General features: G+C 45.1%; 1 protein-coding gene across 3 annotated transcripts; it reads left to right on the forward strand.

Annotated features, from left to right (window-relative positions):
• On the forward strand, positions 1 to 27,124 carry LOC119401450 (uncharacterized). 3 transcript variants are annotated; one of them, XM_037668268.1, is made up of 4 exons: positions 1 to 608; positions 2,298 to 2,443; positions 15,992 to 16,114; positions 23,587 to 27,124. In XM_037668268.1, the coding sequence occupies exons 1-4, from the start codon at positions 440 to 442 to the stop codon at positions 26,941 to 26,943; spliced, it is 3,795 nt and encodes a 1,264-aa protein (XP_037524196.1). In that variant the 5' UTR covers positions 1 to 439; the 3' UTR covers positions 26,944 to 27,124. The 3 variants fall into 3 exon arrangements, with proteins under 3 accessions (XP_037524196.1, XP_037524197.1, XP_037524198.1); XM_037668269.1 differs by having other exon boundaries at positions 2,298 to 2,428; XM_037668270.2 differs by having other exon boundaries at positions 15,992 to 16,077; positions 23,587 to 23,818.

Below are 27,124 nucleotides of genomic sequence, written 5' to 3' on the forward strand. Positions count from 1 at the left end.
ATCCGCAAGGGAAAAGTCCGGAGATGTGCTGAAAGTGTCCGTAGTAGTGCTGGTGTTGGTGCGAGTTTAGATGTAGACTGAATGACTGAATCTCTGAACTACAGTGGCTAGTGCACGGCCAGTATGTAACGCGGCCGGCGTCACTACAGAGAGTAGTGGCTAAAAAAAGCAAAGTACAGCGACATGCCTCGAGCCAATGCGTGCCCAATGAATTCCCCGAGTAGAGTGAACTACATCAACTACATGGTGAACTAGAACCGCTAGAACCCTGAGACAAGCTACGCGCATGCGTGCGGCGGTACTGAGTGTACTAAGTACTAAGCACAGGGGCAGGTGGAAGCTACTCGCGGGAAAGTTTCTTCCTTGTGTCCCTGTATGCGCTGCCTCCACTGCCGCTTGGTCGTTGTAGTCGCCCAGAGACCCGCGCACCGTAGGTGTCATGTTGCGCAACGTCATTCCTAGGCACCTCGAAAGAGCGCGAAGGCACGTTGACTGTTGGACTGGCTACGTGGACTCCCAAGAGACGTTCGACAAGTTTATGCGCCACCTCGCCGCCAAGAAGGTGGTATTCAAAACCTTGACAACGAGGCAATACCCTTGTGTAAAAGGTTCGTGGTGTGTCATGCTGTCGTCGTTGTGTGTTTTGCTGGCGTGGCCGTCGATTCAGAACTTTGAGATGAGGTCCACTTTTTTCGTGGTTAGTGTTTAGCGCTTCTGCTGCTGCGCTACGCTCAGACGTAACAATGAGCAGCTTCTAGTTACGTCCATAGTGTTGTTCGCGGTGTGCGAATGGTCAAATTCGTGGTATTTGAACTTAACTTCAAATGTAGTTTCCTCACACAATGTTCGAGAATGTGATTGCCCATTTAAATCGATGTTTACAGCTTGACGTGTAAATCTTCGGTAAGGATGCCTAAATGTGGTTAATGGACATTTTCTGGACATCAGACAAACACATTTTCAAATGCAGTGTGGGCAAACTATATTACAAGTTTGTTTCAAATACCACGCGTCTGGCTTATCAGTTGGATAGATGTCTGAATGTTGTTGTTACTAGGTGTGGGTGTGGAAGCCTTCCACTAGCCTTTATATCTCCACATAACTGCTGCTCACTTATTTGGGGATGATACAAAATAAGAAAATATCATTTAGCTGTGCAAATGAAGGCAAGTTGAAGCCATGCGCATTCTTTTAGCGCATGAGGCCACGCGCTCCCCTGTTGTCATATTAAGCGCAGCCGTGCATCACTGGTGTACTACTGCTTGTTGCTGGTGCTTGGCTGTGCTCGCTCGCTGATCACTGGCACCGGCCAATTTTTATGTGAACTAAAAAATGTTGGAAGTGAATCTACTATCTCAAGCTTTCTGGACATCTTTCAAATAATGAGCGATCACTTTCACCATAATGAAAAGCACTCTTTCTGTCATCACACTGCATGTCATACAGCTGTCACACCTGTGTACAGGTGCTTTTGATTGCAGTCAAGTCCCATCGGCATGGAAAGTTTTGGTCGTTACTGGCTGATTTGGCTGCGGAAAGAAGTTGACAGTGGTCAAGAAATTTCAATTCCAATCTGTCCTAATCATGGTTAAAAGTGCATTTTTCGGCACTAGTATTGTAAACTAATGTTTCATTATACTTACAAGTGAAACACTATGCCTAACGACAACCTTCAAGTAAAAAAATGAAAGTAAAGCGTTAGAATATTCATAATTTGGGCTTGTTGGCATAGCTTTATGAAACAAACAGCACACATAAATGATCAGAACACAGAACGGCAACACAGGACAGCGCTGACAACAATTTACTGGAACTGTTTTTTCACATATGTATAGGGAATAACCCACTTTATTGCTCATGTCAAACGCGGATAAACACTTCCCATCAGCTTGGAAACACCGATCACAAGAGTTGTGATGCATTATTTGATAAAATGATAGATGCTGAACTGACACATTGATCACCCAACCTCTGAACCTCTGGATCATTTCAGCTTCTATTGCCTCGCGCACTTGTTTGTCCTTATGCTTGCTTGCTATTTCCGCTTCTTGAAAGATAGGCTTGCATGTGCAATCTTTGCAATGTAGAGCAGCGCTGTCGTGTGTTCCCGTTGTGTGTCCTGGTCATTTATGTGTACACCTTCTTTCATAAAGTGTGAAGAGGGAATGTGCAGTTTATTTGCATCATCACAACTCCACAACACTTTGCAAGATTTAATGTTTGCAAATTGGCAGGAATGCACTTGTTGATGCCCTGATACAAAACTTGAAATTAATCCCTATGGTCTATCAATGCAGAGAGGCTCCTGCTGTCCCCTCAAAGTGACCATGTCTTCATAGACGAAGATGTGCCATACACGGTTGTGGGGACCACATGGTTTTGGCAACCATGCTGTGATATTGAAATAGACCCTGCAAGTTTACATAATGTAAGATGTGGTGAGGTGAGTGAAGCAGTGTGGTAATCAGTGAAGAAATGAGCGAGTGCACTACAGTATAAGCTTGTTTATTGGCCAATGAGTATGCAGCCATCGTGTATGAGCTTTGTGTTGCAACCATTGCAGCACAACACATTTCCGTTTAGTTGTTGAAATCTTGCCTGAATTGTTTTTCTGATGTTATGCTATGCAATTTTATACGCCTTTTACTCGGACACATGGACCAAATGACAGTAGAACATGAATCGAGATGGCAGTGTTATACCCGTGTCACACGGGCATTTGGAAGGCCTTCCAAGTGGTAGTCCATTGACTCAAGGGTCAGGTTTGAGCTGCTACACTGGTGCTTTTGAAGGCTGCCTAGTCAATAGTACATGGAGTTACCGGAGCACCTTACAACTCTATTGAAACCCCGTTGGCCATTGGCCATTGAGCAATGGAAGCGGAAACATGCCATTTTGTTCAGAGTGTGCTCCTACTCCCGATTACATAGAAAAAATTACACCAGTGTGCTCTAAAAATAGTATATGTGAGTGCTACTAATCATTTCATAAAGTATTTTTGCCACTGGAAATGTGCAAACAGCACATACTCTCGACAACCGCGACGTGCCTGTGTTGTCGAGTGTATGACAGCCACATCGAGCGGTGTAAACGTTGCCGCAGTTTCGTTCATCAACATATTAAAGGGATACTGACAAAAGTTTTGGTGGGGCGTTTTTTTGCTGCAGTATGCTGCTGGAGGCCTATTAGTCATAACAGGGCACATCACTTGGTGCAGCACACAACAAATAATTAATTACAGTCTGTTTATTACTGACCAGTCTCTCTTTTGGCTTGGGAGGACTTCGTGAACGACGTGCCACAGTGAGCAACTAATGTCGTCTAGCACGTGAAACGGTATGCAGAACTGTGACGCACTTCCGCACTGCCTCCATAGTCTTTTGCACGTGGCATGTGCAGCGCGATGTTGTTGCTGTCACCGTCAGTGGCAAAGATTTTCTTGAGGCTTCCATACATTCACTGCTGGCATGGACTCGTGAGCGGCTGCTAATAGTAGCCTGCTGGTGCAAGTGCAGGAAAAGCACAGTGGTGACTATGCATCATGATTTAGTGGAGCATCTCTGAGTTAGGCCGCAGTAATGACGTCGTGGAAGTATTGGGGTACCCTTCAGGTCACTTTGTAGGATGTAAATGTCACGAGGTACGGCGTACAGCGCTAGATCGGGCATGCAAACTTCAAAATTCATATAAATTACCTTCCAAGCTGTATTCGCTGTTCACATTTGGTAGATGATATACGCCTGTTCACGAGAATCAATCCCGCAGGCTCTCTTAGCCACGAAATTTTGTGTCAGTACCCCTTCAAAAACTAAACACATATGTATAACAACATATAACCAATTTATTATTAAAATGTTTAAAGAAAAATCACGCACATAATTAGTGGATTTGTATATTGGTGACCTGAAAGGAAAAATAAAGATCCGCAGCGCCTTTAATTTTTGCGGAAAATGCCTGAACCACTCAACGGCTGTTCAGAACTGCCGTGTAGCAGGACCACGACTTCATTGAGTCGATAGAGTTGTGGTGTTTCGAAGGCCATTGGCTGGATGGCCTTTCAAGGGTGCCTGTGTGACACAGCAGGGGTGACTACCTTTTAAATCCAGTGTCAGTTCACTTTAACTGAGAATGCCCTGTCAACACACAGCAACTGGTAAGATTTCAGCGCCTGCACATGCCGCAACTGCATGTGCACCGTCTTTGCAAACAGTGCAAACTTTGCAAACTTCATTTTCTGTTCTGGATCTTCCGATGTAGCACTCGGCATAGTTACTATTTGCTTAGTTTTTTGTGTATTTGTGTCGCCGCCTCACGGCAGCTGCAGAAATCAAGCATAAGGGAGGGTGGCTGTTCATTACATTGTAAATCTGCAGGCCTTGTGACCTAAACAGGAGCGACAGGTGCTCTCGTAAACTTGCAGTGCACATGTCAAGAACATAGTATAACATTACTGGAACATGAAAGCTTAGCCCCTTAGCTGTTTTTATACAATGCATACCTGCCAACTCTCCCGATTTTCCCAAGAGACTCCCAATTTCTGACCAGTCCTCCTGATTGTACGAGCATGGCCATAAATCTCCCGATAAACAGCCCTAACCCAACCCAATATGAAAGTAACAAAGGACAGCGATTCTAAAAATTTTCTAGCCTTGAGGAATCCCAACAGCTTGTCGTGGTACCCTCCCCTCTACCTACTTATGTAAACAGAGGGGAGGCCGCCGAATTTGTGTGTGGCCTTGGTTATCTACAGATCAGCATGTTTTCTTTGTCTTGATGAGGAACGCGCTATAACATTACACTGCAGCTCATGCAAAGCTAGCTTTTGCAAATCTTTTGCAAAGCTAGCTCATGCAAAGCTAGTTGTTAGATTAGCACTTGTCCCGTCCTCTTCTCTTGTGTGCCTTGTCAATTTTGTGCGCTGCGCAAAGATGGATAAGTTCCAAACTCACCCACTTATCAGTCCTACTACAGTTTAAAGCTAGCTTTGCTGTCGTACAGCGTTATGCGGCGAAGTGTGCTAAGTGTGGAAGGGGCTACGAGATATCGTAGGTCACAGCATACTTTGGCCTGTACATATGCGTATTTAATTACTTATATACTTTTACTATACCTATACTTACAAACTCTGGTTTCATGCCTGGTATCAAAAAGCTTTACTGGAATTATTCAGAGCTGTGAGCGTTACAGCGCCCCTGAGGAGCAGGAAATAAATATATGTCATTTTTAAAGCGCAGCTCTTAGGCGCCTGTTCCTGCATTGAGCAGCATCACCGTTGGCGTCGGCGTAACCGCGAGAGCGTATGAGGACGATAGCGAAATAGAGACAGCCCCAAGGAGTTTTCCACCATGAGAGCCAGCGACCCGCCGTGTTAGCGTTTGCAATGCCAAGGGCCTGCTTGCGCTTCTTGTGACAGCGCAGTGCATGCCTCTCGCGCACGGGCACAAGAAAGCGGGTTGACCTGCGAGGCTTGGAAGAAGAAGATGTGCGTTGGTCGAAGGGACACTTTGTGTGTGGAATGCTCTAGTGGACTCTTAAAGGCCCTTTATAGTCTGGCGTAGCATTCGCGTCAGCCAGTGGCGGCAGAAATTGGCGACGCCATGTTCACCATGTTACATTGATGCGAAAACCAAGCATTCTATACTCCCACTCGCGCTGTGCTGCGTCACCTTGATGCATGCACATTTGTTCACCTTATCGTAAAATCGAAACACCTAAACAGCTGCCCTCAGAATTTGCATTTGGCAGTATTATAATCGTCGGTGAATTTTTACAAATTCTATCTACAAATCTCACACTTCAGAGTTGATTCGCACCAGAGAAAGCTTTGTTGTTAACTTCCATACAAGCGTTATTTGTATATAAGTGCTTTGCTTTTCAAAAAAGCGACTCCTTCCATAAGAGACCACGATCATGAGGCATTGGTGTGCGAAGTAATTTATTTAGTTTTTTTGTCATCATGTTTCCCGTTGCCTTTGTTTTGCAAATACCCCAATTTGGAGGTCCCTAGGTTGGCAGGTATGATACTGAGAATTTTCCCCCAAAATGCTTATTTTTTAAAACCTTTGTATTGAATATTTTCCTCCTGAAAAGCAAGAAATTTAAGCACATGCTAAGGCAAATTAGCATAATCGAATTTATTGTTGCTCCTGAGGAATGCCAGGCCGTGTGCTAGTTATCAACAATAAAAACAGGAGGAAAGCACTGTTTGGCAATTTTTACCACATTCTGATGATGAAAAGCTTTTCCGAAACAATGGACCAATGCATACGTTGCCTCCACCAAATGCCATTTTCAAAACACAAGTTGATGAAAAAATAAAGAAGGAAAACAGTAGGTGCAAGAAAAAGAAATTACCAGGTCAGTGCTGCCATCTGCAAGGCAACTTACGAACTTGCACGCATATGAGTGTGTGTCATTCAAAATGCTCATGGCTCTCTTTTGGGTGAGCTACAGTCTTCCAAAAATAGTTAAGGGGTTAAGTGAAGACCATGACACACATAACAAAGTGTATCTGATCTGTAATAAAATTCGGCAGATTCCACGTACCATGGGAGTCGATGTGATGCGAAGCATGCGGTGGGAAGGTGACTGTAGCGTAATTTTTTTACTGAGCGAAACGTTACAAAATGACGCTAAAGATTTGTATAAATTTTATACGCACACATATATGTTGAAGAGCCGCATATGTGTTATATAACCAGTTGTTTACAGTAGGGTAACGCTGGCAACGGCGACGTGGGTATTATACCAACACCAGAAGCCGTAAGCCGATATGTAGTTCTTATACTTGTCCTTTATGATAGAGAATGCAGGCACGTTTCACGAACTCGTGTGCATGTGTGCAAGAAGTTCTTGACAGTTCTTGAACAAGGTCATCATACCCATGATCAGTGAGCACCAGCAGCTGGTCATGGCTTGTTATCGGATCAGGTCGTGATCGCGGTGACGAGGGGTCCATGTGTAGTGAGGTATGAGGCATAGTACATCTTTTGGAAACCGTGGATGCCTTGGTCATTTTGTCGACAAATTGTCTGTAGATAGAGCCGGCGACATCTTGGAATCTGAAGTCACCCTTCGCGTTGGTGAGGTATGGGACGTCGAGGCTGGTAGGCCTGGATAGTGCTACGTAGACCAACATCAGTGGATGGCGCTTGTCGTATTCGTAGACTACCTGGGCGTATGTGGCCTAGGTAGCCTAGTCTACAAAGCGGCTGTCGATCAATCTGGCATCATCCTCGATCAGCATGAGGCCATCGCCCAGCCTCGTAAGAAATGAAGATGACACTGCGTCGTTCTGGCGGACTAAGTGCACTTTACGGTGCGATGATGGGAATATCATACGTAACTTTTGTTAATGTATTCCTCCGTAGTCGAGCAATGCTTGAATATAGCTTGCTGAATCATAGGGATACAAATGTAATGTTTATTAGATTGCTATAAAAGCGGAGCCAACACTGGAACCACAGACGTTAATGTGATATGACGTCTGTATCGGAGAAGTATCATGTATAGTGTTTATTGCTCTCTTGTAAAATTATATAGATAGCAAGCACCACAACCACAACTGACGTTGCACCGACATTACGCCTGCATAGAATGTTTTTTCAAACCAATTTACAGACCTGACGTGGCTCTGTGGTAGAATACCTGATTGCCACGCAGAGTGCTTGGGTTCGATTCCTGATGGGATCCAAATTTTCATTCTTTCCATTCGTCAGGTCAACGCTGCCGGTGTCGGTTTTTCTTAACGCTCTCGCATTTATTGCCTGTTCTCGCCGTTCCTGGGTAGATATAAACTGTCAATCACCTGTGGCGCATACCCATGTACCTTGGCCCGTGGTAAGCGGGTCATGACCCGACAGTCATATTCGTCAAATTATGTTACCCTCCTATGCCAATTTTGGTCTGAACGAAGTTAAGGAGGCGATCATGAGAGCCCCCAGACGTAGGCGGCTGGATAGATAGATAGATAGATAGATAGATAGATAGATAGATAGATAGATAGATAGATACGTAGATAGAAATGCTCAAAGTGCCAGAGGTTCGCTAAGAAATGCTTCGCATTTAATAATATCTGGGTTTTTATGTTCCAAAACGACGATATGATTAGGCACGCCATATGAGGCACGCCATAGTGGAGGGCTCCGGAAATTTCAACCATCTGGTGTTCTTTAGCGTGCACTGACATCGCATAGTACACGGACCTCCAGCATTTCGCCTCCATCGAAATGAGACCGCTGCGGTCGCGATCGAACCAGTGACTTTTGGGTCAGCAGCTGAGCACTACAACCGCTGTACCACAGAGGCAGATGTCTCTGATGTGTACATTCGAGAGCAATACGAGACGGAACGCCGATATGAATGTGACGTATATTATTCCAAAGCACACCTTCGCCCTTGAGCATTTAGTGTTATGAACAAGTTTGCGCTTGCCAACTGCATTGAGCCTCTGCAACCTTTAAAAGGTAATTTCAGTGTTCCCTTTAATATTGTTCATGACAGTACATCTGTCTTTGCACTGTTAGCTGCCACGGTGGTGCCAAGGTCGATTCAAATTGGTCACGAAGCTTCGGCCGAAAAGCGGTTCAGAATCTATATCCAACGACACCAGCAAGGGGAGTTATGGTTGCTGCGATTGAAGCCCGACTATGTTTGGAGGGAACAAAATAGCGAAAACCAAGTTTTCTTCAATGGCGAAACAATCTTTATGTTTAAAAAATTACATTTATTTCCTGAACAATATTGTGTAGGTGCAATGTGCCAAGAATGTATGACACTGTTTAATTATTACGAAAAGCCTTTTTCTTAACGCCCCCTGAAGGGAGGCACATTTCATTGTTATTCAGTGTAACCCTTGCGGTGCATGGAATGGCGTGCTTTTCAAGTTTGCAACAACATGCCCCCTCACGTGTTCTGGTGTTTCGCACTTGCATGCATTTTCTGAATTATTGTGGTGAGAGTTTGATTTTTGCTGTGCTCGAAGTTGCAAGGTATGTTTCGTCGTTGGTGAGCGTGTTGATTACGGTGTTCAACGGGACGATGCGGCTAACATTTAACGCCCAAAGCTTTCCTCGGTACTTGCGGAAACTTGTGGTGCTTGTGGTGTTCAAGGATGCAATAGCAAGACGCATGCGCCTGGTGACCCAGCTCTTCTAGATGAGATGCCGGGGCGACAGTTCGGAGTAGTGTGCTTGGTGGATATTCATGGATCGGTATTCCTGCTACCCGGTTTCCTTCATGAACACGCAGTGCCTACGATATTTCCTGTTATCGCCGAGCAGATCGTGAAGTTATCTGTTGCACTACAATTCGCATGCCTGTATACATTACATGTAAGGTTAATATATTGAAACATAAAGCTAAACGTAGTGCACATAGCGTACGCACTTTTTGTACTTATTACGACACTTGTTGCTCATTGTGTAGGGTGTGATAAAATTGTGTTATTGTGACCATTGAATAAATCTGAAATATCATCATTTTGGCATGACCAGGCATTATATCTTCTCATTATAACTGAAGCGCACAACCAATGCGCTCTTTAAAGCCCCTGTGCATGAGTGAAGCAAATAAGCAACGCTGCAAACATGAGAGGTACGCTGCTGCTTCCATCCCACCGTGGAAGATGACACGAACACAGAATAAAAGACCCAAGAATAAGGTTTTCTGGTACCGTATTTACTCGATTCTACCGCGCCCTCGATTGTAACGCGCACCCGTTTTCCGCGACCAAAAAAAAAAAAAAAGTAATACATCGATTGTAACGCGCACCCATTTTTCGTGAGAGAAGAGAACAAAAAAAGTCCGTAGGAGTCATACTTCGCACATTCAGAAGAACAAGTATTTGGGTTTTAAAGAGCTGAAGTTTCAAAAAAGTAAAACACAAAGTCAAAAAGCGGGCCTTGCCGCTAAAACTGTCACCACTACGGCGGCGATACGAGTCGCGTAATGGATCAGTCCTCGTCGCTGTCGGACAACTCCTTGTCGCTGTCAACACTCTTCGATTTCGGGAAACCGGCCCTGCTTTGGTCCACTGAAACCTTTTCGTGAAGCTTTGCTGTAAAAAATCTTCTGCTTCTGTTTGCGCCAGTCTCGCACGCACGTTTCGGGAACTCCGAACTATATCCGAACAACCGCGATGCGGCCCGATTTCCGTCCGTATCTCTGCACATGTAATAACTATTCTTTTAAATGCGGCATCGTGGTACGCTCGTCGAGTATTTGGAGTCGGCACTTCCATGCCGTCGATGCGAACGCAGAACGGGATGACAATCTCCTCAGCACACGTACGAACTGAAAAAATGCAGAAATGGCCAAGGCGCGTAGGAGGCGGGCATTTTGAAATGTCGATGGCAATACGATAACTAAGTTTTTTTTTTTTTTTCGGTACTCGATTCTAACGCGCATGCGATTTTTGGAGTCGTTTTTCCGGAAAAAAGGTGCGCGTTAGATTCGAGTAAATACGGTAATACCAAGGTGAATTAACCCTTTGAGGGTCGAATTTTTTCGCGAAATCCAGTCCAAAAATGTGTAATTTTTTTATTGCTGAAATAAATTCTTCAGACGATTCTATTTAAGAAAACAATTGTCTAAAATTTTTTTTTCGTGACCGTAAAGTGACAAAAAAATCAGTTTTGTTGCTACATACATATGGTTTATTCGTAGTAAAATCAAGCAGAATCCTAAAAAAAAGAAGCTTGACAGTTTTTTATGAATAAAAATTATGCATTGTATTAAACATAGCTCACAAACATACAAAAATAAGCGTACCAGACTACGTTTCCGGTTAAAAACGCTCGTGCTCAAACACTTAAAAACTTTTCAGCGTGTCATAGTCTTTGAAGCATGGCTCCCCGCGCACGCGTTTCAGATGTCGCTCCTTGATCGTCATCGGAGTCTGAACTCGTCAAAACTCCTCGTCTGACGAACTGAAATCCAATGAATCAGATTCTGATCGGCAATTTGGGAATAGTCCGCATCGGAAGAATCGCTGCTCGACTCACCGGCAGCAGCGCAACCGAAGCGCGCTTCCATAGCGCGAGCGAACTGCGTTAGTGAGCGCACGGAAGAAAACTCTATGGTTCTGCGCCCGTCCGGAAAGCAAAACGAGTGAAAAAGCTACAGTAATACTTCGTCTTATCGCCAACAAGACGTAGTTAGTTTTTCCGAGAACCCAAAACAGGAAACGCAATCACGGCGGCGTCGTTTGTGTAATTTAGCGCCGCGCGGAAACAGATGTAATCGCGCGCCGGGGTGCAATAAATGAGAGAGTAACAAGCGGTCACCCTTTGAGAGATTAGAAACCAAACAGCCATCCACTCTGCGGGCGCAAGAAGCGAAAACCACCCGAAGGACGAAACCGAAACGATCCGGACCGCGTGCGCGCGTTCTGATGCGAGACTACAAGCCGCCGCGCCTCTTTGGAAAGAAAACATAAAAAGACGGAGAGACTTTGGCGTATTAAAAAAATTACACGTATTCCCGATGCGTGGCAGCACATTCCAAGCAAGAGAAATGGGAGAATGCACGCGTTTGAAACCGAACCGCGCCGCGGGCGCTCTCGGTTGCGCAAGCGATAGCCGGCGCGCGGCGCGCCATTTTGCGAAGCATAAAAAAAGCAACAACTATAGTGTACTAGAATATGGGTAGTGTGTTCAGGGAGGGGCCATGGCTGCCGCAGTTGGTATTGACAGCCGCGAGATGGCGCCACCTGAGCATGGGCTGTCACATCGCGCATTGCCAGCCATTGCTCCTGATGCGCTTCCGTGCTTTGATACGTCGCGCTTAATAACCTTATGTGCTTAATTGCTGACACGTCAGCGACAAGCATTCTGAATGGGTGTGGTCGTACATGCATTCAAAACGAAATGCAATAAAGCTGAAACACGCGGTCCGAATGAAAGAAACGCATACGACAGCGAAGCAGTCATAACTGGGGAAACAAAACTCCCTGCAATTTCTTTAAAGTTCGGTCGATGAACGAAAAAAAAATTAGGAAGCTCGATGTATCGAATGAGCATCTATGAACCCTGAAGGTTTTTGTTAAAATATCACTATAACGAGTCGTAGCCTGCACCCTGCGACAGCTTCGACTTTCTTCGTTTCGCGCGGCACCGTTGTTGGTGATAGTTGCCTCATGCAATCGTAATTATGTGGCTTAGGTAACAAAACTACCATTAGACTGCAAGGCACGCCGTAGTGGAAGACTTGTAAATTATTTTTACCTCATTGGGTCCTTTAACCTGCACCTAAATCTACAGATGCACGGGTGTTTTTGCATTACGCGCCCGACGAAATACTGCCGCCGTGGCCGGGATTTTGCATTGTACAGTCAAAAGGAAACATCACTTGGCACCACTGCCGGACTGTAGGAAGAAACTCTTTATTTACGTGCGCGCGCACTGCAGTGAGCAGAAACACTGATCAAATTAGTTGCCATTCCGAAGAGTTATCAGTTCATGACCACTTGATCACGGTGGCACCCTTATGAACATCGACTGATTTTCGCATGCAGCTTTTTTTTTTTTTCGTTTCGCCTCTCGAGACTGGTTGATACCCTTCACGAAAAAAATGAAGTCGTGTCAGCACATAAAACTTTATCACTGCTGCGATCAGAAGGTCTGCATGTTGGCTGCAGCCTATAGGGTACAGTCAAAGTGCTTTTTTGCGAGCAGCATCACAGCAACAACGCTGTTGCTGCACAGCTCTTGCTTGCTGAAAAAGGTGGTAAATATGCCCTCTAGCTTCTTCACTGCCTCAAATTTCGCCTTAGGAACTTTAGTGCCACATAACCGGACATATATTATATGAGCCGATCATCACTCTTCTGCTCCACGTATTCTTTGTGATCAGATGGAATCCTCTGGAGTATGCGCTCCACCAAGTCCAGGTTCCCTGCTTCAACAGCATTGTCCAAATCGTCAACTCTGACTTCTCGCGTGGAGCCGACGGAGCTGAATCAGTGGCCTCACCGTCAGCACAGGGCGCTGCAGTTTTCTTGGAGATTGTAGAATCAACCGCAGAGTTCTTCCGCTTTCTCGGAAGTCTTGGATGCGACGCTTTCTTTGACAAGTAGCTTGGGGCATTGGGCAGTAACGTCGCCACGGCGTCCGGCGTCAGCTCTGGTCTCCCACGGGGTACGCGCACTTCTTCGCCGTTTATAACGCGCACGTAGTCTGATCACACATAACGGCTCGAAGTGCAGCTCACATAGAGAGCAGCTTTTGTCCAGGGTCCTGTCCTTACGATGTAAATTCCGCTCCCAAAGTTTTCTTCGTGCTCCGTCTTTTGGAACAGCGAAAAGCGATGGCTGCTCACCTTTTTTCCAGTGATAACCTGTTTCGCACCCAGGTGCAAATCAGTGTCGTTGCCACCGACGGCTCGGCATTGCCTCACTGTCGCAAGGTCAGCAAAGCAATCGCCAGAAAAACTTCCGCTAAGCGAGCGCGAACACAAGCAACAGGTCACTGCAAGGCACCCGAGAATGCGGAGCGGAAGAGCTACAGAGACAATCCTGCCAGCCCATGCTACGGCAGCTCCGCCACGCGGATCGGCTTTTTGTCCACGCGCGCCGCTTCACGCGATGCGTGGCGAGAGAGGGCGTCTGAACACACTACCCCATATTCTAGTACACTATACAACAACGGAGAGACATCGGCGCATGAAAAAAATTCCACGTATTCCCGAAGCGTGGCAGCACATGCCAAGCAAGAGAAATCATCGAAAAAGGCGCGCACTTTAAACCAGCTGCACCGCGAACGCGCTCGGATGGGCAAGCGATAGGCGGCGCGCCGTTTTGGGAAGCGAAAAAAAAATACAACGGAGAGACATCGGCGCATGAAAAAAATTCCACATATTCCCGAAGTGTTGAAGCACAGGCCAAACAAGAGAAATGATCGAAAAAGGCGCGCGTTTTAAAAATAAACGCTATGCCGTACATGTACGACGAAAACCCTTTGGTACCAGGAAGCTTCTGCCGTACATGTACGGCGAAAACCCTGAAGGGGTTAAACGGCGGTGCACTTAAACACCACTGTTTAGTCATGAGTCGATATTAGTTAATCTAGCGTTGGCTTCAAGCGCACTCGCCATGGACTTGCCGGCTTGCTGTGGCACAACTCCTTGCGATCAGGGGCCTAAGAAATCTATTTCGAGGTCAAATTTCGTGCTAGTGCCAACAAAATGACGTCACTTTTTTGTCGGATGTTGCGTCACATTCGCTTTATTTTTTGTTTCACCGGAAGTGTTCCCTCCTAACACAGATGGCGTTAAGCCCCATGAGCAGCTGATGAGCAGCGATTTTCTGAATGTGTGGGCTCCTATGGAAGTTTCGCTACCAGTTACTTGGTGGTACAATGTTTACCTCACTTGGCTGCTGACCCGAAAGTCATGGGTTTGACCTCAGCCACAAAAGTTGCATTTCGATGGAAGCGACATGCTAGAGGACCATTTTCCTTGATTTACGTGCATGTTGAAAAAACCCAGGTGGTTGAAATTTCCAGAGCCTGCTACTATGGCCGTGCCTCATAAATGTATCGCGGTTTTGGCATGTTAAACCCTAGCAGTTATTATTAGTCTTTACCTCGTTGAGCTCAGAGTGTGAGTTCAAGTAATTTTACGCTGTTAAAATAATGATAATGTATGGCATTCACTTCTTTGATAATTCTACGGGAAAAAGAGTTTGAAGAGGTTATGAACGACTTTTTCAAGTATTCATCGAATGACCTCAGTATCGTTGTTTATTGCATCACGAATCGATTGCTGCAAAAGCTTCTCGACTTCGTCATGAACGAGCGGAGCTAAATGGAGTTTTCGTATGCTTTAAGCGCTTTCTCTCTTCTCTCATCCCGACGAGTGTGCTAGAAGCAAAGCAAGGAGGAATGGCATGGGGGAAAGAAGTTGTGTCAGCACGCATCGTGACCTTGAGTGCGTGTGGTGAAACGCGATCGCTCTCTCCTGTCGTGAATCCTGTTATTGCTAGTGTGGCTACTATGCAATTTTAGTAGACTATGGAGCACAGCACCTGATAGCACCCCATCGCAGGAAGGGCACCTGATCTGAATGCCGCTCTTGATTTATGTTGGCTATTGGCCAATAGCATGCTATCTGTTGCTCGAAGTCAAACAGGAGACGCGGGCAGATCCGAAGAGTGAGCACAGGCTTCTGTTTGAGGAGGGGTGCCCGATCAAACAGCAACTTCGTGCTCCGCTTCTAAACTCTCCTTGCCATACCCAAGTGCAAGATTTGGCTGAGCTGTTCATAGCAGTGTCTGCTTTCCGCATAATGTTTCTTTTTTTTCACCAAGGCCGAGGGCTGGTTCATGACCCTTTTAAAGATGTTTTGTTCTGCCATAGTGAAGAGAGCGAGATTTAGGGGTTTGTCATGAAGAACAAAGAGTGTGGTATGGCTTTGGATGTAGGTAAAGCTTATGTTTTAATAACGAATGTGGAAATTTGAGTCTGAGTACATTCTTCCCCTGCTTTGAAGCGTGTGAATGAAACTTGCAAGGTCCCACAGCTATAATGAAAAAGAAAAAAGCAAGTGACTTTAGTTTCAGTGAACGGATCCCAAAGAGAATGACAATATTTCAGTTGCGTTGAATAAAGACGGCCTTAATTAATGATTTAACTCAAGATGACACATCTTTCAGCTTATGGCAGAGAAGACGTTCTCCAAAAACAGGAAAGGAAATGGTAATTACATGGTTGTTCCTGTGTAAGTTGTTAGAGGTAGCGATTCCTAGATATTTATGATAGTGTAGAGATTGCAATTGAAGTAAGCACAAATGTTTACTACATACACAGATTTGAACAATCATCTTTGAAATGCATGCATTGTGGTATGGGCTTCGAGAAACATTGATGATAGCAGTATTTCTGCTGAAGTTGTTCCCTTATTCCAGCAGGTTACTGCACCATTGTCGTTATTTTATTGGTGATTATACTCCGTTTGTGATCTTGTATTAATGCATACCAACTCTGTTCGTGTGCAGAAAGAAGGGGCAGATTGGTTGACAGCCATCTTGATGGAGCATGACAACTGCCGAGGGGCAAGATACATCAGCTGCCCTGCAATGATGTACGTCAAACAAGTGGATACATACCCAGAATTTCGGGTGGGATATTAGCTCTTATATTTCGTAATACGCCAAGACACTCGTTCAACCAACTGCAAAAAAAAATGATTGCCACGTAAAAAGCTCAGTTTGAGATTTTTACTGGTTACTAGTGCCACATACGCACTGCTATACTCGGTTACGACATATGAAGAAAGGTCAGCTCTGCCCACAGCAGTTCCTGTCCTTCCTACAGAGAGAATGTGAATAAATGCTCTATCCAGTAGTACTTACTCATTTTCATGACATCGAGCACTCCTCGAGGGTTTCAGATAGTCGACTTTCTCATACAGGCACATTTTACAGCGAAAGCTGTTATGAGATCATTTCACCGGCCGTTTTTGGCGCCGTAGTTGTCGCCGCCGGTGTCCGTAACCAGTATCGCTCAAAATAAGAAAAAAAAAAAAAACGAAATAAGAAAAAAATTCCAGGATGGAACGAGGTTCGAACCTGGGTCCTCTGCGTGTGAGCCCAGTATTCAACCTCTGAGCCATGCCGGTGCTTGAAAGTGCTTTGCAAAAAGGTCCTATACAGGCTTCATGTCAGGAAGGAACCGCATTAACATATGCAATATAGCGTGGCAGAAGAGTAAAATGAGCACCAAGCGTCGCACAACGCGGGTTCTGTAATCAGGCGTCACACAATGCGAATTGCGCAACGAGTAGGTTGTTGAATGCTTCCAACCCATTACAAAGGGCTCCGCCATAATTCTTCGTCGTCATCAGGCACGGCATCAACAAAGTGCGCATAATGCCTTACATGCGTTTAGCAGGTACCACGGCTCTCCGTAGAATGACGAAAAATGGCACAGTGCCTGCTGCCCTACTTCTCAAAAATTACAATGATTTATAGCGTAGTGGGTTCCTCGCAAGTGCACTTGTATTGGTTGCCAAGGAAGCCCATAAGCGCATGATCTATTTCCTCGGGGTCTCAATAAAATTACAATGATTTATAGCGTAGTGGGTTCCTCGCAAGTGCACTTGTATTGGTTGCCAAGGAAGCCCATAAGCGCATGATCTATTTCCTCGGGGTCTCAATAAAATTACAATGATTTATAGCGTAGTGGGTTCCTCGCAAGTGCACTTGTATTGGTTGCCAAGGAAGCCCATAAGCGCATGATCTATTTCCTCGGGGTCTCAATAAAATTACAATGATTTATAGCGTAGTGGGTTCCTCGCAAGTGCACTTGTATTGGTTGCCAAGGAAGCCCATAAGCGCATGATCCATTTCCTCGGGGTCTCAGTAAAGTTCTTCTCCCCCTCCCTCATCTCTCTCCCACGTCAACGTATGTTATACAGCTTGACGGGGGAGGGAAGTAGCGACCGGGCGTCACCCAATGCAAATTACATAACTGGTGGGCCGTTTAAAGATTCCAACCCATTACAAAGGGCTGAGCCATAATTCTTCATCGTCATCAGTCGTCGTGTCAACAAAAGTGCACATAATGCCTTACAGACGTGTGGCTGGTGCCTCGCTTCTCCGCAGAATGACGAATAATGGCTTAGTTGGTGCTTCCCAACTTCACAAAAATTGTGATTTATGGCGTAGTGGGTACCTTTCTAGTGTACTTGTATTGTAGCCCCAAGAGAGCTTACAACGGCCTCTAGAAACGCCGCTCTTCCAGCTTTCGCTGTGACTGTGTTGCAGTTTCAGCGCAGGCCTGGCGTTTTTTTTTGTGTGTCACTGGTTTTAGGTGAACCTGAATGAAGACCAGCAGATAACGAAGCCAAGGAAGGTATAAGTGACGTTAATTGTACTGTTTTAACTGTATTGCAGTATTTACAATATAAATGTGAAGATAGCAAAGTGGACGAATAGACGATTTGCCGTCGGCTGGGATCGAACCTGCAACCTTGGGATGACGCACCGTACGCTCTCTACCAGTTGTCTCTATCCGGCGCTTGTCTTCGTGTTTTCTTCGTAGTCAGTGTTTCGTTTCTTTTCATTGCGCCATTTCCTAATCGTGAACCCTTACCAACTCAACCAACTGGCCCAACTATCAGTGCTACTGTCTGTACCAGTTGTCTTATTGTCCGCTTTACTTTCTTCACATTTATATCATGATTACTACAATACAGTTAAACAATTAACGACCCCTATACCTTACCTTAAAATTCTCTTCCTTGGTTTTAGGTCAGAAACTTGAATGTTCTGGCAAATTTCGTCGCAGCTTCTGACGTCACGGCTGAGCCAAACATTATGTTTCTGGTAATAACCGTGAACCTTTAACACGTAATATATGTAGTGTTTACATTAGCCAAGAAAAAGTACTTATGGTTCAAGGGGAAAACAGCTAGCGCAAATGTCTTTCACAGTTGAAGGGCGGTTGCACTATGGCGCTGTCGGTGGAGCCTAGATTTTTACAGTGAAAGCTGTTATGAGATAACAACGGCTGTTTTCTGCGCCGAAGTAACTGCTATTGCGTGGGTCAGATGGGAATTGAACCCAGGCCTTCTGCATGGCAGTTGAGTATTCTACCACAGAGCCACCCTGGTGCTTGAAACTCCTTTGCAAGAATACCCTATACACCAATTTCACAAGGAGGCTACCATTTTTAAAGCTCTCCACCGCCGCAGCGCCGTCTAGCGTCTGCGATGTTTCGCCGCCCTTCCGGTGTGTGGGGTTCCGCGGCCGTGTATGCAGCATATACGCTCACTTCACAAGGTACTGCTGTTCTTCGCGGTACACGGGCAAAACAGAGCAACGCTTCGCGAGTGTAAAGGCGCTGGTAAATAATCGCTTAGCTGTCAGCTTCAAATTGCTGAAACAGCAAGCAGCGGCGGCCCACGAGACGTTCCCGCAGCAGCGCCGATGATGAGTAGAATGCCAATGCAGTTTGTAATCAGCATCTGTAAATTGGTAATTGCTTTGTATATTTTGTTATATCTGGTCTTGTGTGGTTCTTGGAATATGCACTATAAGAGAGCGTTAACATTTAGGACAACCCTCGAAGCAATCGGAGAAACATAAATGGATACGAGTGAACACGTAGGCCATTGTCGGGCTGCGCGCATTAGTGTTTAAGATGACTCCCGGGTTTCCGTGCCGTGATTATTCAAGTTAAACATAACTCTAATCCTTAACAGACCATTTGGTTCCGCTTGGCACGTTGCAATACAATGTTCATGGAACGACAGCACAAAGACCGATGCCTGTGTTGATTCGTGTCGCCGTCGTTAAAAGCTTGTGGCCTCTGATCGATGCACAGGATAAGAAACAGATGTATACGACGGGTGAGCTCAAAATTCGGCGTAGAAACAACACGATGATAAAATGAAAACAAGCCTGTTGCACATCTGGAAGCATAGCATGGCGTAGGTTCGCTTCGGCGCGAGCCGCCGCCACTAGCGATACGCCGAAAGGGCGCCCATTTTTGGTAACATTATTGTCAGTTTGTTTTCTGGCGAGTATTTGAGAAGCATTACGACGAGCACACGTGTCCAGGTAACGACCTGGCTTTAACGAACGTGGGCCGATTGTTCGGGGCACCCAGGTTACCGCGCGAAAAAAAAGGTGCGGTTGTCATAACGCTACCCCATTTATCGTCAGAAAATTGACAAGTCGAGAAAGAACGTGCTCTCGATGAAACGTTAGAGACGCGTACCTGCGCCAAAAAAGCACACATGTCATGCGGCCCTTTCTGTCATGTAGATTGGAAAGTGCTAATTCGATAATCTCGAAATTGCACGCATTAAGATGGAACATTTTCTAGCCGCAAACATTGTAAATGATGTGCTGTAGCATAGAAATCAGATAGGTTGATGTTATGAAAGAACAACTCTTGGCCAAACATGTGTATTAATCGTCAGCCTTGACATCGAATGTCTTTGGTGCAGATGATAAAGTGTACCAGCACCCAAGTATAATCACAAGCTGGTGTGATGACGTGAAAAAGTGGCCGTAAGTGAAGACACCACATATATGATTTGCGGAAGAAGAAGGCGTGTGACCTAAGAGAAGCGAAGACATTTAATAAGAGCATTGTGCACTTCGCATGCCTCGGCTGCCGGACTTTACGTTTTTTTTTTTTTTTTTTTTCGCCGCAGCCAAACACAGTGCAGTGGTAGCTGGTCAACCTGTTCTCGTCCGAGATTTCGATTTGCGGCAGCACAATTTCTTCAGCGCGTCGAAAAATGGAAACACGCTGACCTCTCACGCACCACGCAATGCAAAACTCGGGAATCAGCACACACCAGCGGCAGTGGTCGGACGGTTGACCACGCGGTGGAGAGAGGGAGAGCCGCGAAAATACACCGGTTCGAGGCTACGCTCCTCCTCTCCGTGAAAACGGTCTATACAGGGGTCATGTCGGGCAAGGAATCGCGTAAACATATGTAACATAGCATGCTAGAAGAGTAAAATAACACCCAGTCGTCACACAATGCTATTTGCACAACGAGTCGGTCGTTCAATGCTTCTGGCCCATTACAAAGGGCTCAGCCATAATTCTTCATCATCATCAGCCACAGCACAAACAAAGGGCACATAATGCCTCACAAATGTGTATCGCGTACCACGGCTTTCTGCAGAATCACGAAAAATGGCCAAGTGTGTGTTTCCCTACTTCATGAAAATTACAATGATTTATGGCGTACAGTAAACTCTCACTTGTACGAACGTCGGTTTAACGAATATTTCAGAATAACGAACTTTTAGAAAATGCCCGGCGATTTTCTTATGCATTCTATGCAAAAATCTTTCAGTTAAACGAATTTCAGAATAGTGAATTTTTCACTTGAATGAACTTGATCCGCGGACCCAGGCTCATTTTTTAAATCAATTCAACGAAGTTTTGTGCACTGCAGCACTGGCATAGTCGATTAGCCGATGCGAGCCGCCACTAAATAGCCGATCCATCGGCGGCAGGTTCAAATCCTGTAACTCTAGCCGAGGCGGTAGAGTGTGTTAGAAAGTTGCGAGACTTCGTGTCCCCGCAACAAGCTGTGCCAGAGGCAGTGCACAGAAACGTGGACTCTCTGGAAAGCTTTGTCTCTTCTTGCGCTTTAAGGGCACCAGTCCAAATGAAAATTACAGATCTCTTTTCAAAATAAATTGCATTTCAGCTTTTTGACTAGAATGTCTGCTGTGCCCAATGCTGTTCCATATTCTAGTGAATATTCAGTTTAGTGAACTTTCAGTTAAGTGAACTATTTCCTTGGGTCCCTTGAAGTTCACTCAATTGAGAGTTCACTGTAGTGAGTACCTTGCACTTGTGCTTGGATTAGTTGCCCCAAGAGAGTCTACAATGGACTTTAGAAAGGCCACTTTTCCAGCTTTTGCTGTGACTGTGCCGAGTGTTCTGCGCAGGCCTGGCGATTTTTCTTCGGTTGTAACTGACTATAGAAAATGCAGCTACATGGAGATCACAATGACGGGTAAATAATAGTAAGTTCATGTAGATAAAAAAAAAGATGTAATTCATTGTACGTTTATTGTTTGCAGAACTGAGGTGCCACTTTCCAGTTATAGATCCCATTGATGTAACAAAGCAATATTGAAACAATGCAGAAGAAACAGTACTGCAGTTGAACATGCTTATACCACATTATTCATTATACCAAATAGGTGTAACATCTTAGAACTCCCTCTCAAAAATATAGCACTGTACTATGGTATGTCAAGCTCCCTTTCAGCGCGTATCGTCGGAATCACACATTTGATAGTTTTCTTACAGAAAACCAAAGAGTTGAGGGCTAAAGGCGCGAGCATGCGCCTGACGGAGGCCCTTACCCCTGTACAATCAGTACTCGGCGAAGCAACATAATTAAAAGAAAAGAAAAAGAAACAGCTATGTAGACAGTAGACACATGATCGAGTAACATAAACAACATGATCAACATGATTAACAATAGTACAATAAACAACATAGGTGACGGAACTAGCATAAGGAACAATACAACATATTATTCCGCCTACAGTCATTGGCACTGACAACACAACAATGTGCAACACATTTAACGATATTTGCAGATTTTTCTTTTATACACTGTTAAAGAGGACGATTCTTTTATTATATCTAACAGTTCTTTGTTTGAATTTAAGAGCCTAGGAATTTTGTATCTCAAGCATTGCGTCCCGTAATTTGTTCTGGTCTTAGGTTATTTATAGTTTATCACACGTAAGTTGCGGTCTGTGGTTGTTTGAAGATAGCTGGACTCAAAATTTGTCCAGTTTTCTTTAATTTGCATGAACATATAAAGTGAGAGCTTTTCTGTGTAAAGAAGACTTGGTGGAACTAGCTTATATTTAATTTTATATGGAGATGTGGTATCATTGAAAGGGGTCCGTTCAAGAGCACAAACGGCTCTCTTTTGCTGCTGATCGAATGGCGCTAATTTGCCAGATATTTTGAAGCAGGTCATTGAATCTGCATGGTAGTGCAAGTCATCAATGAGAAAAGAACAAGGTGTGTGTATCGACATATGAATGGCTCCCACAGCAAAGATTTTATTCGGCTCTATAATGGTGCTTTTGCTGTAATATGCTTCACCACATCACATCCCTGTCATGCGGCTAAGAATACTTGTACCATAGATAACTAGCTGTTGTGCAGTGAAGCACAGCACCTCTGGCCATTCGTTATTGGAAAAACGACCTTTGTGCTACCTCAAGAACACGAAGGCCTCCCGGTCTAATATATGTACATTGCACAAAAGCACATAGATGAACGAATATAGTGAGCCAAATTTTCAGCAAAGCTTTTACAACAGATTTCGGAGTCGTACGCAAGAAACCCAGTGTTCGTGAGCGCTAAGAAATGCAGCCTTCGAAGGTCTGTCAGTCACATGCATACTTATATGTGGCATTTTGCAATAATTGATTCTCTCTCAATTGTGGGCTTGTCGCACAACAAAGGTTTCATTGCTGGCCCATTCGTCACAGCATTGTCATAATTGCAGCCTCATTTTACTGTTATATGACAAGTTAGCTGGGGAAAAACAGTGTAATAAAGGATGAGGACGCAGGAACACGGTAGACTGGACGAGCGCTGACTGGATCAGCGCTCGTCCAGTCTACCGTGTTCCTGCGTCCTCATCCTTTATTGCGCTGCTTTTCCCCAGCTAAGCATGTACCAACTCGCCGAAATCAAAGTCTTGCTGGATAACAAATTAGTTCTGCTGAAGTGTGCAAGGTGGAAGAGTGCTAGTGAAAGGGAAAGACTGTCACCTGTTTGTGGTTTGAAGCTTCGAAAGAAACTTGTACTGATTTCACCGAAACAAAGCTTTCCACTGGACAAAAAATTCAACTTTCAGGAAGGTATTGCTTGCAGGTATGAATCCCAGACTGGGATGAACTTTTTGTCGGCTAAGAAGTTTTCTGAGAAGTTTGTATGAATTTTCTTTGCAGCTTCGGGCTATGAAAGAGTGGATGCCATTCTTTTTTTCTTTTGTAATTGTTATAGAGGTTTGCTCAGTCCAAAAGTTAGTGCCACACTCTCATACCATTGTTCATTTCCATTCTGCCTTTTCCAGGTGCCTTTCCTGACACAATATTCTACAAGTCAAGGACGTGAAGCAGCCATAAAAGAAACGCTGTCGCGGCTGAAGCTGGCTCTTCACGAAGAGTCTTCTGGGAAGCCTCTGCTCAGGCAACAACGCTTTTACATCAAGATGTGTGACAAAATGGGCCGTTTGAACCACAACGAAGACTACTGCTGTGAAGAACAGCCAGCAAACACAAACGTAATGCAGAATCAGATGCAGTGGGCACAGACGAACATGCCATCACTTGCAACAGATGAGAACTGTTTGACATATTACGTGAAAGAAGTTCTGTTTGCGGGCGATCCAAGCTTAATAACAAAGTGTGAGGATTTTCACGCAACCAAGAGAACCATAAAAGATCTCATACGGAGAGCCCTGTTGAAGGACGGGTTTAGTTCTCTCGTGCAAGAGGACATTGCAAGTTTCGTGAATGAACTACACGAGAAAGTGCCAGAGACGAATCATCGTTTTCATACTTATCAGCAGAGAGATGTACAGAGGGAAAGTGACCAACAGTCTACGGAATTCGACTGCAACATCTTGGAGACAATAGCGAGCGAATGCAGAGACGCGTTGCTGCTTTGTGCTCATGTGGATTTTGTGAGAAATCTCATGCACAAGCATTCTGAGATTGTCATTTGTATCGAAGTGGCATTGCGCGGAACCGGCTATGCCCTACCGGTCTTCCTCTTATGCTTCAAAACGCCAAGGTATCATGCCATGGTCGGTACGTTTCTTGTTCACTTTGAGATGGCCGACTGCATGGCGGAGGCGCTTGATCTGTTCAAGGCTCGTGACCCGAATACTGCCGTTACAAAGTTCTGGATTGTAGAACACAGCGAAGCAGAGATCAGTGCACTGTCTTCCGTGTTCCCAGGCAGTCGTCCTCTACTGTGCGACTTCCACCGACATGAATCGTGGAGCGAGTGGCGACCCAAAGCATTGAGCGACACAGGGGACGTCAGCTTCGTCAAGGAAATGCTGCAGAAAGTAGCTTGCAGCAAAAATGACGATGAGCGCAGGTCAGTGGTGGAAACGCTGGAACATTCTCCCCACTGGCAAAGAAACAAGAGGCTGCAAGGATACGTGTGCCAAAAGTGGCTGCTGGTCATTGAAATATTGGCAGAAAGGCAGGGACGTGCATTTTGTTTCAGTAACTTAATATCGGATTCGGGGACTGAAAGTCGGAAAGTGCAGTCGTTTTTGGCAAAACATTGTCGTAGCCACCATGCTCGAGGACTCGTTCGAGTTTTCGCGAAGAAGTTTTCTCCGGATAACAAGGTACAGGCTTTACAGGCCAGTGCAAGCTCCGTTCCTCAATACCCTCTTCACCATGGCGCATTGCCCCAGTATCCCCACTGCAAACCTACTAATGATACAAAACACATTGTGGAAGGCTTAGCGAGCGCTGCTCCCTGCAGAAAGTCAGATATTAGGCGAGACAAAGAAGAAGGCACTTTTTTGATCTCTTCTACCACTCAGAGTTGTAGGTTTGAAGAAGTGAACTTAAACATTTCAAGCTGCACTTCTTCCAAGTTCATACAGACTGAGGTGCCATGCAAACACATTGCAGAGGTCTTCTCGCATAGTAAGGGCCGGGACATTTCATGCACTCCAGCTGCTTACAGGAATGAACCAGCAGCCCAAGCAAATGCCGATTGTGTGCTTCAGCAAATGACAAGCAGGGCACCAGAAAGGGAAGTTCTTCAGAAGGTCGAACCAAATCAGCCTCGCATCGCAGGCATTGACAATATTGATTGCTTATTGAAAACGGTGAATGATGCCTCAGTTTTCATCAAGGTCAAATTGAGTGCGCCACAAATGATAGCCCATGGCACCACTGATTGCATGTCACTGGGAATTAGTAGCAATGCGCCAGTAACGGAAGCTTGTATCAAGGCCGAGCCAAATATGACAACCCATGAAGACGCTGATTTCGTGATGCAGGAGACGGTTAGCGAGGCATCTGAAGGAGTTTTTATCAAGCTTGAACCGAAAGACGGACATGTGGCAGATCATGCTGATACTGAGTGCATGTCGCAATGTACTATAACTAGCACAGCATCACAAATGGCAGCTTCTATCAAGGCTGAACCAAAGATGATACTTGAGGCAGCCCATGAAGATGCTGATTTCATGTTGCAGGAACCGATAAGTGAGGCATCTGTTATGGAACCTTGTATGAAGGCCAAACCAAATGAGCCTGGTATGACAGCACATAAAGGCAGTGATTGCATGTCGATAGGCAAGGTATCAGAAATGGAAGTTTGCATCAAAGTTGAACCAAAGGAGACACATGAGGCAGTCCTTGGTTATGCTGATTACGTGTTGCAGGATATGACTAGCACAACATCAGAAAAGGCAGCTTCCATCAAGGCTGAAACGAATGAGACAGACATGATCGCCCATGAAAATGCTGGTTTCGTGATGCAGGACAAAATGAGCAAGGCATCTGAAATGGAAGTTTTTATCAAGGTCGAACCAAATGAGGCAGAAACAGTAAGCGAGGCATCTGAAATGGAGACTTGCTTTGAGGTTGAACCGAATGAGATAGGCGTGGCAAACCCTGAAGGCACTGATTATATGTCGCCAATAGCAAGTAGCAAGGCATCGGATATCGAAGCTTGTATCAAGGTCGAGCCAAGTGAGCCACACACGACAGGCTATGATGATGCTAGTTCCATTTTGCAGGAAACAGTCAGCAATGCACCAGAAGTAAAATTTTTTGTCGAAGGTGAGCCACATGTCATGTTCCACGAGATCGCTGGCTGTGCATTGCAAGAAAGAGTGAGTGAGATATCAGAAATGGACCCTCGTGTCAGCTTTGAACCGAGTGGGTCACTTTTGAAAGTACACGAAGACGCGGACTACTTACTACTGAAAACAGTGAGCAATGCCTCAGTTTGTATTGAGGCCAAACAAAGCGTACTGCATATAACAGCTCATGAAGACAGTGATTGTGTAGTGCAAGAAAGAACGTTCAAATCCCAAGAAACAAAAGATTGCTTGAAGGCTGAACAGGACTTGGAACCCGCTGAACTGCCAGCTGAAACGTGTTCCAGGTATCTCGAGCAAGGAGACCCCAAGAAGAGCATGTTACGCATAAAATCACAAATCAAGGCTCGAATGGAGGAGGTAGATTCTCTGCTTTGTTGTATACAGGACACTGCGCTGTTGCAACAAGTGGTAGACAAAGTGAACCAAGCCGCAGCACTGGTAGAACGAAACGTGGCTGGGTGTAGTGGTGCTTGCAATGGCAGGAGTACAGCTCAAAGATGCATTGGTGCTAAAAGAAAAAGGGCAACATCAACTGAATTAACAAAGAAAAAAAAAGATATCAGCTAGCCAGTGTACAGAATAAGCCAGCCAGTACACAGATCTATAAGTAGCTACTGGCAAACGTGTGTTTTAATTGCCTTGTGCAGAGACATTTTCCTGCATCATTTTGTGTATATATTTATATTTATTGATCAACATGCATTGATCCTCATCGCAAAAATAAACAGCATATATTCTGGTCAGCTAA

The sequence above is a fragment of the Rhipicephalus sanguineus genome, chromosome 8, assembly GCF_013339695.2.
Source record: "Rhipicephalus sanguineus isolate Rsan-2018 chromosome 8, BIME_Rsan_1.4, whole genome shotgun sequence".
NCBI lineage: Eukaryota > Metazoa > Arthropoda > Arachnida > Ixodida > Ixodidae > Rhipicephalus > Rhipicephalus sanguineus.